Source organism: Leptopilina boulardi, unplaced genomic scaffold, assembly GCF_019393585.1.
Source record: "Leptopilina boulardi isolate dan_hultmark-lab unplaced genomic scaffold, ZJU_Lbou_2.1 LbouV2_408, whole genome shotgun sequence".
NCBI classification, from domain to species: Eukaryota; Metazoa; Arthropoda; class Insecta; order Hymenoptera; family Figitidae; genus Leptopilina; species Leptopilina boulardi.
Genome location: NW_026137983.1, coordinates 2,557,175 through 2,573,961, shown reverse-complemented (window position 1 = coordinate 2,573,961; position 16,787 = coordinate 2,557,175). Strand labels below are relative to the sequence as shown.

Genomic DNA, 16,787 nt, shown 5'->3' with positions numbered 1-16,787 from the left:
TAATTATGTTCATATAAAAATTATAAATGTACAAATAAATAATAGAGAAAGAATGAATAAGCAAATGAAAATAATATAGTTTAAGTTGAAAAGATTTTACATTTTTTTTTTATATTAATTAAAGAAGAGAAGTGAACTAGATGGTGTCTATTTTACGACTGACTATAGACATAGATAAGAAACTTTTCAATACCCCCTTTTTCTCGTGACAAGGGGAATATTATAAGGTAAATCTTGAAGTCATGGAAATCAATGCGAATGTAAAATTCAGAGGGCTTAGCTCAACAATAATTATTCTTCATTTATATACTCTTTAAACGTATAATTATCTATATCCTGTTAAAAGGAACTATATCCTTTTACATGAATTATTTTCTTATAGTCTTCACGGTTTTATCTGATGAGGGGTAAATAAAATTTTTCATAAATAGTATTTTACACACATAAAAAAAACATCTTGTAAGAAGTTTTATTCGCGTCACAATTCCAATCAAAATTGAAATATTGGTTTATGAATTTAAATATATATTTTTTTAAAAAATTTAAATTACATTTATAAAAAAATTGTTTAAATATTTTATAATATAAAAATATTTACAAAAAATATTTTCATTAACATAATATAGCTATATAATAGAAAAACAATGACAGTGGGAGAATTTTCATTTAAAATAATGGAATATTTCGGTGTATGGAGACCAATTTCCTGGCAATCAATTTGGGCGATTCGTTTATATAATCTTTATAATTTTTTTATGTTGGCATTTCTATATTTTTTTACATTGACATTTTTCATTAGTCTCTTTGAAAATAAACATAATAAAGAAGTTTTTATGGAAAATTCCTTTTATTTTTCAACTTTGCTAGTGTTGTGTTTTAAAATAACATACGTTCGCTTTAAACGAGAAGAAATCATTGCCCTTACAAATATGTTTCTACAAGGAAAATGCATTCCACGTAATCAAGATGAATTTATAATTCAACAAAATATTCTAGCCGAAGAAAGGTTTGGGGAAAAAAAAAATTAACTTCAAAATATTGGAATTTAAAAAAATAATTTTAATAATTTTTTAATATAAATTAGTTTTTCGATTTTTTGTGGAAGATGTAAGGTAAAAGAAAAACACAATCTTTCACTTTTTTAAATATTTAAGACAACGTTTCGCGGTGGTCTGGTTCGCCACCATCATCAGGTCACTAATTAAAATCAATAAATAAACAAAATACAACAAAAATATAAAATATTAATTATGTTTGTGATTTGTAAATTTAAATATTTTATATTTTTGTTGTATTTTGTTTATTTATTTGATTTTAATTAGTGACCTGATGATGGTGGCGAACCAGACCACCGAAACGTTGTCTTAAATATTTAAAAAAGTGAAAGATTGTTTTTTTCTTTTACCTTACATCTTCCAAAAAATCGAAAAACTAATTTATTAAATAATTGTGTAAGAATAAACTAAATATTAATAATTTTTTAAATTATTATTACAGATCGAATACACGTTCATTCATGACATTTTGTCTAATTACTTGTACTGTTTATACAGTCTTGCCATTAACAAAGAGAAGGAACATTTCATTGCCATTCAAGTCCTGGAGTCCTTATAAAATTGATTCAACATTTACATTTTGGATGACGTATTTTTTTCAATTTGTCAGTGCATGTATTTTTGGTGTTTTGTTTGCTGCTATTGAAATATTGGCACCAATTATTATGGAACAAATTTGCACTCAACTCGAATTCATCATTTGTCGTTTATATCAACTTCCTAAATTGAAAGATACATTTAATTTAAATCATGATATTTCTCGAAAGGAAAGTGCGATTGTTAATAATTGCGTAGAACATCATATTTTTATATTTTCGTAAATATTTTTATTTTTTTATCATTATTGTTTCGTTTTACACTATATATATTTACATATATGTGAATCAAAATTCCTAAAATGTACGAATCAAAAATTAATAGTTATCGAATTCAGTTCCAAATTCACTAAAATGTTGTCATTGTTATAATGAAATAAAAATTATTATTGAATTCGATAAAATATCTTTTATACTTTATAAGGAATATTTTATAATAATTGATATTTATAGACTTCTACTAACAATTACAATTTAGTAAAGTTTAAACTAAATCGATAACTTTCAATTTTTACAACACGGACACATTTCAGAAATTTTTGATCAATAAATTATATTATTATGAAACAAAAACTTAATTTGTAGGATAGAAAAAGAAATGAACAAGCTTTTCGGTTTTATGGTTGCAGTACAATTTTTTGTCTCAACAGCAAATTTGTGCACCGGATGTTTTAATTTGACAACAATGAAACCCACTAGTACACAATTTTGGTCGGTTATCTTCACGATAAATTCATATCTTGTACAAATATTTTTGTATTGTCTATATGGGGAAAAAGTAATACAAAAAGTATGCACAATTTTACAAAAAAAAAAAAAAAAAAAAAACAGAAGCATCCTAATAAGTGTCCGCTTGTAATATTTTAGGGCGCACTCACACCTTTTGGCTGCCTGCCTGCCTGCAGGAGTTGTCATGGCAACGTGTAGGAGTAACAGAGAGAGAAAATTCAAATTTGAATTTACTATCTCTGTTACTCCTTCACGTTGCCATGACAATTCCTGCAGGCAGGCAGCCAAAAGGTGTGAGTGCGCCCTTAAACACTAAATACTATTTCTCAAAACTTATCCAATAATTCCAATCCCTTTCCGTGTTCAAGAAAAAATCCATAAAGTGGTCCCAAAGTGTCCAGCAAATTCTGGCCGACAGATTTTTATGAAACTTAGTATATAAGAGTTTATGAGGTGGCTGAATTCAAATTTGACATTAAAAAAAATTCAAAATGGCAAATCCAAGATGGCGGACAAAATAAATTAAAAATCAACTGGATTTTGCTTAAAATTTGTTACTCGGAGGTTTTTAGGGTCGTTGAATTCAAATCTGATATGAAAATTTAAAATCCTAAAACCCCCGAGTAACAAATTTAAAGCCATTTGGAATTAATTTTAAAAAAGTCGTCCGCCATATTGGATCTGCCATTTTGAATTTTGAAAAGCTAACATCATATTTGAATTCAGCGACCCCGAAAACCCTTATGCCCTTAATGTGAGTTAAATCAAAAAATAAATTTTTTTTCGTGATATTTACTTGTTTTCCAATTGTAATAATTAACATTAGTTAATAAATAATTACTTAATTATTGTAAAAACTGGAGTCAATGGTATCTGTACTATGACAAAGATGATGTAAAAATATAATTGAACCTCCCAATTCTGTAACTCGTTTAGCGCTCGGCCGCACGCTCTTTTGGTTGTCGGGTAGCAGCGAGGGAGCCATTGACGCTCGCTGCTACCCGCAACTACTAATATCGAGTTACAGAATTGGGAGGTTCAATTTTGCAATTTATATAACAAATTGCATATGATGTATTCCACGCCAAAATGTAAGTCCATCTGCAATTGCATATCCGATTTTTCTGAGGTTTTTTTTCTTTTAGTACTAACTGAGACTAGCTTCCATGGATTTTTTCAAATTTTTTTAGCAAGCCGTTTTCGAGTTATGGAATTTTGAAAATTGGAGAATTTTCATGACTTTTATTTTTGAATACTCATAACTTCCTTAAAAATGCATCAATTTTAAAAGTCTTTTTTTTTAAAATGTGTGTTTTTAAATGTACTTTTCAAAAAAAAAAATCGAAAATTTTTTTTAAACGATATTATACTATCAAATTTTTGAGTTTTAATGATAAAAAGTCATTTTTCTCATTTGACGTACTGATCGATTTTTTTCAAAATTTTTTCCAAAAAAACTACTTATTATGAAACTTTTAAGCATAGTCCGATAATGGGCAAACGATTTTTATAATATTTTTGGAATTTTTCAAAAATTTTTGAATTTTTTTATACTACGTACTTTTATGTATTTTGATGCTCTGATTACGAAAATCATAGTGACAATACCCAAAAATTTGATTTTTATGGTGAAAACCATAAAAAAGTCCCAAAATTTATGGTTTTTTTCGTTTATTGGGTAAAATATGCAAAATTCAAAAAAAAACTTTCAAACAAAAGTTATAGATCTTATTAAAATACATTTTTTTTAATTTTGCATATTTTATCCAATAAACGAAAAAAACCATAAATTTTGAGACTTTTTTATGGTTTTTACCTTTTTGGGTGAACTTCAGTGGCAAGGTTCATACAAGTTTGTGTCGATGTTTAAATGTCCACATGAAAAGAATATTTACACGAAACTTTGAGGGGATATTACACGCTATAAATATTCACGTGCAATGTTCAGTCAATGTTGTGTCAATATTCACCTATACTTATTATACAGGGTATCCCATTTTAATCTATCAGGCGAAATAACTTTTAATCAGTTGATTTTACAAAAAAATGTTTTAGACAAAAGTTATTGTGCTCAGAGGGGGACATCCAGTGGTAAACTTGAATTTGTCCTACATGACCTAATTTAGGTCATTTCAAGGTCAACTCATTTTTTTCAAATGGAACCACCTACTTTTTATGCCGGAAATCGATAAAACAGGAAATTCCACGTCGAAATCGTTGATGCACTTTTTTTCGACAAATCGACCTATTTAGGACAAATAGGTCATTTAATTATTATTGAATTTGGGGAAATAACTTTAAACTAATTAATTTTACAAAGACATGTTTCAGTCAAAAGTTGTTGTGCAAGGAATTGTCAGGGCAAGCATTTTTATGTAAAAAACACTAGACCCAACCAAGGCCTTGTAGGTGAAATTGATTATGACCTATTTGACCTGGATAGGTCGACCCGTCGAAAAAAGTACTTAGACGATTTCAACGTGGATTTTTCTGCTCTTCCGATTTGTAACACGAAAAAGTTTCGTGTAAATATTCTTTTCATGTGGACATTTAAACATCGACACAAACTTGTATGAACCTTGCCACTGAAGTTTCCTAACCTTGCCGTGTGAGGCTCTGTCAAGTTTGAGGAAATTTTGGGTGCTGTATGGGTAGTCTCAATTATTTCTTAAAGAAAAAAAACCTCAGAAAAATCGGAGATGCAATTGCAGATGGACTTACACTTTGGCGTGGAATACATCATAATATATTTTGTGATAAGATGTTCACAACCCAACGTTGGGTCGCTGACACGGAAAGGGTTAATACATATATTAATTTTTATATAAGGCGGTCACTTACGGGTGAAGAAGATTCTTTGAATATTCTTTAAATAAAGAGTCCTTTCGATTAAATTGCCTTAAATAATATCACATGATTTTCTATTTTTCATTATTGCAGGAACAAATTTTAAATTAGGTGGATTCTACGTCAGTTTATCATACTAATTTTTGAAAAAAACATCATCTTTAATTTTTTTTAATTATATCAAATATTGCGGCAAATATGCTTTATATGTCTTGCAAGTTTCATCTTGGAATCGCCAGTAGTTTTTGAGAAAAAAATAAAACATAAATATATGTCGGTATTGTACCAGACATTTACAATAATGTAAACAATAATGCAAAGTCGCTGAGCAATCAAGTGATAGTCACTTTTTGGTCCTTTTCTAACTCATGTGTTGCCATGACAACAAATGCGTAAGTTTACATAATATATCGATGAAAAAATTAAAGATGATTTTTTCAAAAATGGTTTTTTAATTTTTTAAATTTTCAAAAAAAAATTATTTTTAATTTTTTTATTAATAAAAATTTGGTGGAGTTGTTTATATCATTACTAAAGTAATAAATTCGCAAAAGTACTGGTAAATCCCAGTCGTTCACTTTAGTGTGATGAACTGATGTAGAATTCCAGGGCGAAAATCGAAGGTGCAACTTTTGTAAAGAATTTTAGAGAACCTTATAATTCAACCCTTATTGAAATTCACTGTGTTATATGAAATTTATAAACTGAAAACTTTTGTTTTTCTCAATATTACAGAGTGTATCTGTCACAGATAGAATCTACTCAATGGACTGGAATTCATTGAGTAAGAATTGTAAACAACAACTGATAATAATAATGATGCGATCCAGAAAACCGATAAATCTTACTGGAGCTTCCTTAATTACTATGTCAGTAGAAACTTTATTAAAGGTATTATAAATGCACTAAAATTTTAATCTTCTATTATTATTAGCATTAATTGTTAATTAACTATTATAATAAAAAAAATTTTATTTTTCTGTTTAGATTTTAAAAACATCTTACTCCGTGTTTAATTTAATTAGAAATACAAATTAAAAGGCTATTAATAAATGTAGAAATAAAAAATAATGATTGCATATATTATTAAAAAATTGTTATATTTGTTATGTATTATAGAAAAAAAAAGTTGAAATAGATGGGAAATTTATATTCATAAAACAGATTCTTAAATTCTTAAGGCCCTTGCACATCTCCGGCTGTCTGCAAAGGCAGCCAGTAAGAACCAATCAGAGAGTCTTTTTTTTCTTTTGTTTAAATGGCCTCTTGTATTAAGGGTATCTGGGCAAAGGACGTTTTTTTGTGGTTTGAAACTTTCTCTGAAATAAAAAATGATTTCGGATGAAAATTTTGGAGAAATAATTTTGTTTGGTACTCACCCTACGATGCATGCACGAGTGGGTCGCTTCAAACGTGCCTCGTAAAGGCCTTTCTCCAATAGGAACCTAAACTTTTGCGTTGCGTGACTGACGCGTTGATTTTAGCATTGGTTGCCAATAGCAACCGACGCAATGCATACGCAACGCAAGAGTTTAGGATCCTATTGGAGAAAGGCCTTAATGGAGCTTCTACAGTAGGTCCAAAAGTAAAGGCCTAAGCAGAATAGATTCTTGAACGGGAACGCAATCGTAAACGGAAACGTAAGAATGTGTAAGAGAAGGATAGCAAATATCTTTATTCTTCTCTCACCCATTCTTACGTTTCCGTTCACGATTGCGTTCCCGTTCAAGAATCTATTCTGCTTAGGCCTTAAAGTGCAAGTCCAAGTCCGAGTGGCTTGGACTTGTACTTGCGAGACGCCTACTTTTTCCTCAATTTTTAAATAACCGAATTTTTAATTAACATAATTTAAAATTACAAAAGTGTTAATAAACCGAATTTAAATATTTCAGAATTTTTAAAAAACCGAATTTTTATAGTTCCAAATTTTCAGTTTACACAATAAAAAAATAATCGAAATACCATTGGTTATAATTTTTATGTTCTCGAATATTAAAATTACAGAAAATGAAAAGAGCAGAAGTTTCACTTGACAGACTTTCTGTTCAACCTAATTGCGATTGGACAAAATTTTAAGAGAACAGAAATATCAGTTAACATAATTTCAATTTTGCAGAATTTTTAGTTAACATAATTTAAAATAAACAGAAATGTCATTTGACATAATTTTTATGTTCTCGAATTTTAACTTTTCCGAAAATAAAAATAACAGAAATTTAACTTGACAGACTTTCTGTTCAACCGAATTGTGATTGGACAGAAATTTAAGAAAACAGAAATATCATTTGTCATAATTTTAATTTTGCCGAATTTTTAATTTACAGAATTGAAAAACAACCGAAACACCATTTGTCAGAATTTTTATGGTCACAAATCTCAGATTAACCGAAAATGAAAACAGCAGAAGTTTCACTTGACATACCAAATCCATTGTGTATTCATTGTTTAAACAATCATCAACAATGGATTTATTCTATCAAATGAAAGTTCTGCTGTTTTTATTTTCGGTTAATTTGAGATTCGAGAACATAAAAATTATGACAAATGACATTTATGTTTATTTTTAATTATGTAAACTAAAAATTCTGCAAAATTGAAATTATGTTAACTGATATTTCCGTTATCTAAAAATTCTGTCCAATCGCAATTAGGTTGAATAGAAAGTCTGTCAAGTTAAATTTCTGTTATTTTTATTTTCGGAAAAGTTAAAATTCGAGAACATAAAAATTATGTCAAATGACATTTCTGTTTATTTTAAATTATGTTAACTAAAAATTCTGCAAAATTGAAATTATGTTAACTGATATTTCTGTTCTCTTAAAATTTTGTCCGATCGCAATTAGGTTGAACAGAAAGTCTGTCAAGTGAAACTTCTGCTCTCTTCATTTTCTGTAATTTTAATATTCGAGAACATAAAAATTATAACCAATGGTATTTCGATTATTTTTTTATTGTGTAAACTGAAAATTTGGAACTATAAAAATTCGGTTTTTTAAAAATTCTGAAATATTTAAATTCGGTTTATTAACACTTTTGTAATTTTAAATTATGTTAATTAAAAATTCGGTTATTTAAAAATTGAGGAAAAAGTAGGCGTCTCGTACTTGCACTTGCCTTATGGAGGTTCTACAATAGATGCAAAAGCCAAGTGGAAGTGCAAGTCCAAATGCAAATCCCATGAGTGCAAGAGAGATAGATAGACTACCTATCCCCTTCGCACTCATGAGATTGCCACTTGGACTTGCACTTGTACTTGGCTTTTGCACCTATTGTAGAACCTCCATAAAAGGGCTCACTTGAGGGGCCTCAACTACACTTTTTGTTTGACTTTACTCGAGCTCGTGAGTTGTAATTCAAATTTTCGCGCGTTTTTGTAAAAATACTGTATTTTAAAAAATCATTTAATAAAAGTTGGTTTTTTTTTACCCTTAGGGGTTTTTTCCAATTAAAATCAGTGTTTTATTGCACTGTTCCTTGATTAAATAAACTTTAATTTAATCAAAACATTATTTCAACAAGTTTTTCAACGAATAAAAAAGGCTATTTGAACCTTCATCTTAAATCCAATCAAAGTGCCGATTCACTGGAAATCATACTCTTAAAAATTTGGACCATAAGGTTGGTTCCACAGTACGCAAAATCGTATCGTTTTGAAGACGATTTTTATGCCAAAACGATGCGCGCGCATGCTTTTTCTATTGTCGCCGATCGTTTTGTTTTGAAAATCGTCTTCAGGACGGTACGAGATTGCCTGTTGTGGAAATAACCTAAAGGTGCTTTTATACCTCAAATTTCGATCAGATGAACATTATTTCTGAACTGTGAAAATGCGTGAAAAGTCATTTTCACGGCGGGTATTTTTGAATTGTTTTATACAAAAAATGTTTTTTTAAGAAATATAATATTAAATAATTGTTTTAATATGTAAGAATACTTTAAAATAGTGATAGAAAGATGATTTGATTGAAAAATTTAGCAAATTTTGCTTTAAAACGTTTTCTGCTACAAGAAAATGTAAAATGACGATGTTTGTGAAATGGTTTGTACAGTACTTCTGCCTTGTGAGTGTCTCTCAGAGTTTTGTTTATGTTACGTCGGTTCTTTTTAACTTGCAATAAATAATGAGTACTGAAAATAAATCGGTAAGTTGAAATGTTTATTAAGTAATTTTAAATTCAACAACTTGATTTAAAAATTAATTATAATTACTTATGAAAATCATAAGTAATTATAAAACTTGATATTTAAAAACACAAAAAGTATGTATATGAATTTGAGGTTATAAATCAATTTTACACGCATCTCTCAAATACTTTCTGTATATTAAGTTTCTTTCAGTTATTCGAAACAATTAGTTGAATTTAAATTTATTTGATAAACATTTCAAATTACCGATTTATTTTCAGCACTCATTATTTATTACAAGTTAAAAAGAACCGACATAACATCAGGCATAACATAAACAAAACTCTGAGAGAGACACTCGCAAGGAAGAAGCACTGTACAAACCATTTCACAAACATCGTCATTTCAAGGCACTCTCACACCTTTTTGGCTGCCTGCCTGCCTGCCTGCAGGTTACCATGGCAACGCACGAGTGTGAGTGAGACAGAAAATTTGAATATTCAAATTTTTTAATTTTCTGTCGCACTCACTCTCATGCGTTGCCATGGTAATCTGCAGGCAGCCAAAAAGGTGTGAGAGTGCCTTTATACTTTCTTGTAGCAGGAAACGTTTTAAAGCGAAATTTGCTAAATTTTTCAATCAAATCATCTTTCTATCACTATTTTAAAGTGTTCTTACATATTAAAACAATTATTTAACATTATATTTCTTAAAAAAACATTTTTTGTTTAAAACAATTCAAAAATACCCGCCGTGAAAATGACTTTTCACGGTCCAGAAATAATGTTCATCTGATCGAAATTTGAGGTATAAAAGCACCTTAACATGCCATGTTCACGTATATATACTGTTAAATATTTTCTAATGGACCTGTACCGACAAAGAGAGGAATACAGGAATCAGACCTCTCTCTCGGCTCGCATTCCAAATATATTGTTACGATCGACTATATTCTCGATCGGGTTTTAGAACGATATATCGAATCAGATATCGACGATGTATCGGACAAATAAATTTAAATAATTTAATGTTCAAAATTATTTAATATTAAACGAAATAAAATCTTTTCTAAAAAATGTTTTCACGATTGACTTTCTGAAATATAACACTTCAGAAAATCAAAAAAATACCATGACTAATTCTGTCACGGTTTAATTTGGTCCCACGTCTCAAATTCATTTTCTAAAGTAAACAACTTTCAAGATATCCACAAAATAAAACAAGTAAATAATGTTAAAGAAATTCATTCTCGAATTTCCCTCTTAAAATCTTAAACCCTTAAAAGCCATAAAAATCTATCGAGATTTTATGATCCTTCTCTCCGCGGGACACTACACATGTGTTGACCAGACGTGGAACCTCGAGTCGCAAAATCGAGAAAGTCACGTTCTGGTATAACAAAGAAATCTTCTTTAACGAAAACGGCTTTGTATTATTTTATAATTATTTATATAAATTCCATATCAGAATATCATCTTCTCTATAGCATCTATATTATATCAACATTGTACGAATGGGTGTTTCATAAATTATAATTCGCATTAAATATACTTTGTAATTAATCATAATATTTTATTATTAATTAATTAATAATAAAATAGCTTATAAATTTATATAGCAAAATAATAATAATATTTTAATTATTATTAATTGGATTAAATACGAATTTATACGTAAATATCAATTGTAGTATGATAACGTATGTCAGATATGTGAATGTTCATGTTTATATGATAACGCATATAAACATGATATCTATAAGTATATCTAGAATTAAAAAGTGCATAGTGCAGTGCGGCTGAATGCATCGCCTCGTAGATGCATCGAACTATAGTTGCGACATGCGCAAAGGACACTTACTAGATCTTAGAGCTGAGTCGGACTTCACAGCGAAGATCTCTGTTCTAGTATAGTCAGTCTTAAGATATTTGTACTCCTGGTTGGATCTATGCTCTTGGATCCAATCCTCTGTATATTGAACTTATCAAATAAATACCAAGGGTTTTATTCTAATTGTCGAACGATAAATAATTAATTATCCTTTTAATTATTAATTTGTCGTTCTCAATTAGAGGATTTTTCCCTCCGTTAAACGGAATTTAATATTCTTATTATTTCAAATTCCCGCTTTCTTTTTGAAGAATTCAACTAAGGTTGAATCCGAGAATTACTTAGTCAAGTAGCGCTTGCGCGAATTAAATATTGGCTTGGCACGTAACATAAATTGGGGGCTCGTCCGTTCCTTAGTGCGGGAATAATAAATTTTTTGAACTTTAAAAATAAAATACGTTAAAATACGAGTGTCATAAACTAAAACAAATGAAAAATGGACAAATAGAATTTTTCATAAACTAAAACAAATGAAAAGTGAAAAATAAAATTGAACTAATTAACAAAATACGTTAAAATTACATTATAAAATAAACAATTAGTTCTAAAAAATAAAAATATTTTTCAAACTTTATTTAAACAGTAAAAACATTACAAAGTGGTTTAAAAAAAAAAATTAAATAAATAAATAAAAAATATTCAAATAAATTTGTCGATTCAACTTTATCCAAGGATGTTCTTTTCCTGAATGCGGTACACAATCCTGTTTGATTGCTGCCTTTAATACTGATTGCTGCAGACAATCCTGGTGGACGGTTCCTGATCCTGCTACAAAGAGTGTTGTGTTGTGTTGTGTCGGGAGTGAATCCTTTTAAGGATAAAAGCCATTCACGTTCACTTGTGTTGTGATTTTTTGTTTATTAGACAATCTATAGAGACATTAGGTGAAAATAAGGTTTGATTACATATAATATATATATATATAAAAAAAAAAAAAAAAAAAAAAAAAAAAAAAAAAATAATTTTATTGTAAGATGCAAAGAAAATTATTCAGGGGAAAATTGTCCAAAATTTGAAATTAATTTTAATTTTAATACTAATTTAAACATTTTTCAGTTATTCACAATTTTATAAGAAAAATAGAAATTTTGAAAACATTTGATTTTATAATTTAATATTAAATAAATATAAATAAATTTTAAATACATTTCATTGAGTAAAAAAAAAAAAAAAAAAAAAATTTTTTTTTTTTTTTGTACAATGGACAATTTTCATGAAAATAATCCTGAATTTAGAGAAGATGATATGGAAGTGTTTGAGGAGCATTATGATAAAAATTTGAATTTTGACGATGTTATCGAACACGATAACAGAGTTAACAATGAAATAGAAAATGATTTTACTAATAATCCAGATAAATTTCATGATAATGATCCTCAATTTCACGAGAATGAAGGAAATTCTACCGATCCAAATGATTCCCAATTGATTTTAAGAAATTTGAGACCGAACGATATAGCGGCGATAGCTAGGGCAATATCGGAACAAATCAGTACAAAGGGTACTGGCGTTCCATCAGAGCCTTCAAGTAGAAAAACTTTACCTTCTATCAAAAATGTTTCTTTACCGTCAACTTCTGCGAGATTTCCAAGTGTCTCATTCAAGGACACAGTGGCAACATTGCCAGAGTTTGATGGTGAGAACATCACTTTGCAAACCTTCATTTCCGAATGTAGGTATGCTGCTCAAAATACTGCTTTCGAAAACCATAGCATCCTTCTGAGATATATCAGGGGCAAATTAAAGGGTAAAGCACAAGAGTACATGTCACACTCTTCTGCGAGAACCCTGGATTCGTTCTTGATTGACTTGGAAGGTGGTTTCGCAGTAACAGATGACTATTCCACTATTGTTTCCGATATTGCAAATCTGAAACAAACAAAAGATGAATCAATTCATTCTTACGTATCAAGGGCAAGAAAACTCTTGTCCAAAATTACAGACATGGCTGTCAGAGACACGCCAGTCGAATCATTACCTGCGAAACTTTCCGATAACGAATTATTTGTTACAAAATCCTTTTGCAGAGGTCTCATTTCTGATCTCAAATTGCAAGTAACATTGCGAAATCCGAACAAATTTCCATTGGCAACAAAGTACGCAATTGAGGCAGAACACGAAAATTCTTTTGACAAAAAACAATCTGATAACGGGAATAATTCTAAAAACGCGAAAAACGATGATTCTAAAAAATCAAAACAAGTTAATAACGTTGATAAGAAAAAGAAAAATGTGACCTGCTTTACATGCGGTAACAAAGGTCACATTTCACGCGAATGTACAAAACGTGTTTATCCAGATAATAACAAAAATAAAAATAACAATTCTAATAATAACGGTTCAAATAATAACAAACCTCAGAAAAACAACGGTAAAAAATTTAAAAACAACAAAAGTAATTTGAAAAATGGAGGTCAGACTTCGCAAAACAATGGTCAGAAACCTAATTGCAATTTTTGCAAGACAAACGGACATTTGGAGGACAAGTGTTATCTAAAACGTATAGACGATTTGGAGAAACTTTACGCCAAGTTGCAAGATTCAAATTCACAAAATTTAAACTAAAAAACTGCTCCTCGCAAGAGCACAGCTTGGAGCAGCCCCAATCACACATTAAAAAATTAGTGCTCTCCATCAATGGCGAACAAAACGACTATTCATCAAAGCCAACTCTTAAAGTATCACATAAACAATTCTTTAAATATAATGCAGAATTGTTGATTGATACAGGAAGCGAGTTGAGTTTGATTAAATATTCTCGTTTGTGGAGCAAAAAACTCATTGACAAAAAGGATATATATTACTTGACCGGAATTGGTAAGGGAACTTACAGGACACTTGGCAGTATTTATCTCACTATTTTGGATAGAATTACCAAGTTTCATGTAGTTCCTGACGATTTTCCGTTAAAGTCATCTGGTATCCTTGGAGCAGAATTTTTGAGAGAAAATTCTGCGAGCCTTCAGTTCGCCGATGATGGATTAACGATTCAACTCCCACCCGCTGAGTCATCAGTTCCGTGTAAAATAACTATACCTGCAAGAACTAGAAAATTGGTTACTTTAAATATCGATAAATCTTCTGAGACTATGGATGTCGGGTATTTAGAGAGAATCGATGTCGGCAAGGGTATTATATTGGGTGAAAATCTTGTGCGAGCAAAGAATGGGCAAGCAAAAGTTTTCGCAATTAATACCACAATGCATGACGTTGAAATTTCTATACCACCCGTTACATTACAGGAGGTTGAAATTTTCGATCCTAATAAGAATTTACCAAAGAAAGTTTCAAGAATTTCAGCCAAGAGAATGGAAAAATTATTGAAACTTTTCGATTTTTCCGGTTTGAATGAGGAAGAAAAATCAAGCCTCATTGATCCCATTAAACGTTTTTCCCATAGATTTTACATGGAGGGAGACATTCTTGAAGCCACTGACCTTGTGACGCATACAATAAAAACAACTGACGATACTCCGATTTTTCAGAAACAATACAGACCGGCTGAAACATTAAATGATGAAATTTTAAAACAATCCAAAGAATTAAAGAAAAATAAAATTATTGAGGATTCTGACTCACCATTCAATTCTCCGGTCTGGATTGTTCCTAAAAAGCCTGGTCCTGACGGAAAAAAGAGATGGCGAATGGTAATTGATTTTCGTCGTCTCAATGACATAACAATCAAAGATTCCTATCCTCTTCCAAATATAACATCAATTCTTGATCAGCTCGGAGGAGCACAATATTTTTCCATCCTTGACCTTGCCATGGGCTTTCACCAAATAAAAATGCATCCAGATTCGAAGGCAAAGACTGCTTTCTCAACCCCTTTCGGACATTATCATTATAACAGAATGCCTTTTGGCCTCAAGAATGCTCCATCCACATTCCAAAGACTTGTTGACAAAGCACTGACGGGACTTCAAAACGTTGAACTATTTGTTTACATGGATGACATTGTCATCTATGCAAAAACTCTGAAAGAACACACGCTTAAATTAACAAAACTTCTTGAGAAACTTGACAGAGCTAAGCTTACTTTACAACCGGAAAAATGTATATTTTTAAGAAAAGAAGTTACTTACCTCGGTCATGTTATTTCTCAGGACGGTGTGAAACCTGACCCGAAAAAAATCGAAGCTGTCAGAAAATTTCCCAAGCCTAAAAATCCTAAAAATATTAAACAATTTTTGGGACTTGCTGGCTATTACCGTAAATTCATAGAGAATTTCTCGACCATTGCGAAGCCATTGTCTTACCTCCTTAAAAAAGACGTTAAATTTATGTGGACAGATGCACAGGAAGAAGCTTTCAATAAATTGAAGGATATTCTTTGCACTCAACCTCTGCTCCAATATCCAGATTTTACGAAAGATTTTATTGTAACAACAGACGCCTCTCAATACGGTATTGGTGGCGTTCTGAGTCAAAATTTCGATGGAAAAATTCTGCCCGTTGCGTACACATCCAGAACCCTTATAAATGCGGAAATAAATTATTCTACGATCGAAAAGGAACTTCTCGGAATTTTATTTTCGGTAGAATCTTTTAGACCGTATTTATTTGGAAGAAGTTTTAAAATTCAAAGCGATCATCAACCCTTGATATGGCTTCACAACATGAAAAATCCCAATTCAAGATTACTCCGATGGCGACATCGTTTGAGTGAATACGATCACGGTATCGAGTATATTAAAGGTACAAAAAACACTGGAGCAGATGCATTGTCCCGTAATCCATGTGACATTACTGATGAAATACTGTATGGTCTACAAAAGGACATTACTTTTAATGACGAAGTTGATCCAATGGAAATTGATCCTACTCCACAGCATAAGGTGAACGATACACCTGTGCATTCCACCCTTACAATTGACGAAATTGAAAGTAATGCTCGATTAGAGGCAGTATTTCTCAACATTCATTGGACGGACAATGCAGATGACCAAAAATATTTTGGTAAAAATAAACCAAAATTTTTGCAAAATGACGATTTTGCAAATTGGAAATCTTGTGAGAATCTTGAGGCCACTGAAACTATTATTGATATTAGCAATATCGATAAGAAAAATTTATCTGATTCCGATGGAGTCATTGACCTTGAGGATCACAAGGTGAACTGCAGTCACGAGATTAAAATCAATAATCTTGATTCCGATAAGGTCATTGATTTCGAGGATCAAAGTGTGGACTGCAGCCATGAATGGACGATTCGAAATAGTTCGTTGGTCCATGAGAATAATGAGATTCTCAAATCCGATTGCGGAGAATCGGATATTAAAGGTGGTGGGAATCTCACAAGTACTGTACAAAATTGTATTGAAATTGATCAAATTAATAAAAAATTTCTAGACAGTGATCTTGATTTGGATTTCAACTTTGAGCGATGCGAGACCTGCTATCCATTACAAGACAAATCAAATTCTCATTCTTCCCAAAATAACAATTTTTCTTGTATTAAAATTTCCAAAGAAAATTTGTACATGCGCGATGATAATCTAGCAATTTTCATTCCTGCGGACAGAAAATTAACGACAGAAACAAA

General features: G+C 30.4%; 1 protein-coding gene across 1 annotated transcript; it reads left to right on the top strand.

Annotated features, from left to right (window-relative positions):
* Positions 1 to 643: 643 nt before the first annotated feature.
* On the top strand, positions 644 to 6,499 carry LOC127289400 (odorant receptor 67c-like). The gene is made up of 5 exons (XM_051317325.1): positions 644 to 1,006; positions 1,498 to 1,872; positions 2,237 to 2,441; positions 5,963 to 6,118; positions 6,215 to 6,499. Exons 1-5 carry the CDS (start codon positions 645 to 647, stop codon positions 6,263 to 6,265), a joined length of 1,149 nt encoding a protein of 382 aa, XP_051173282.1. The 5' UTR covers position 644; the 3' UTR covers positions 6,266 to 6,499.
* The last annotated feature ends 10,288 nt before the right edge of the window (positions 6,500 to 16,787 follow it).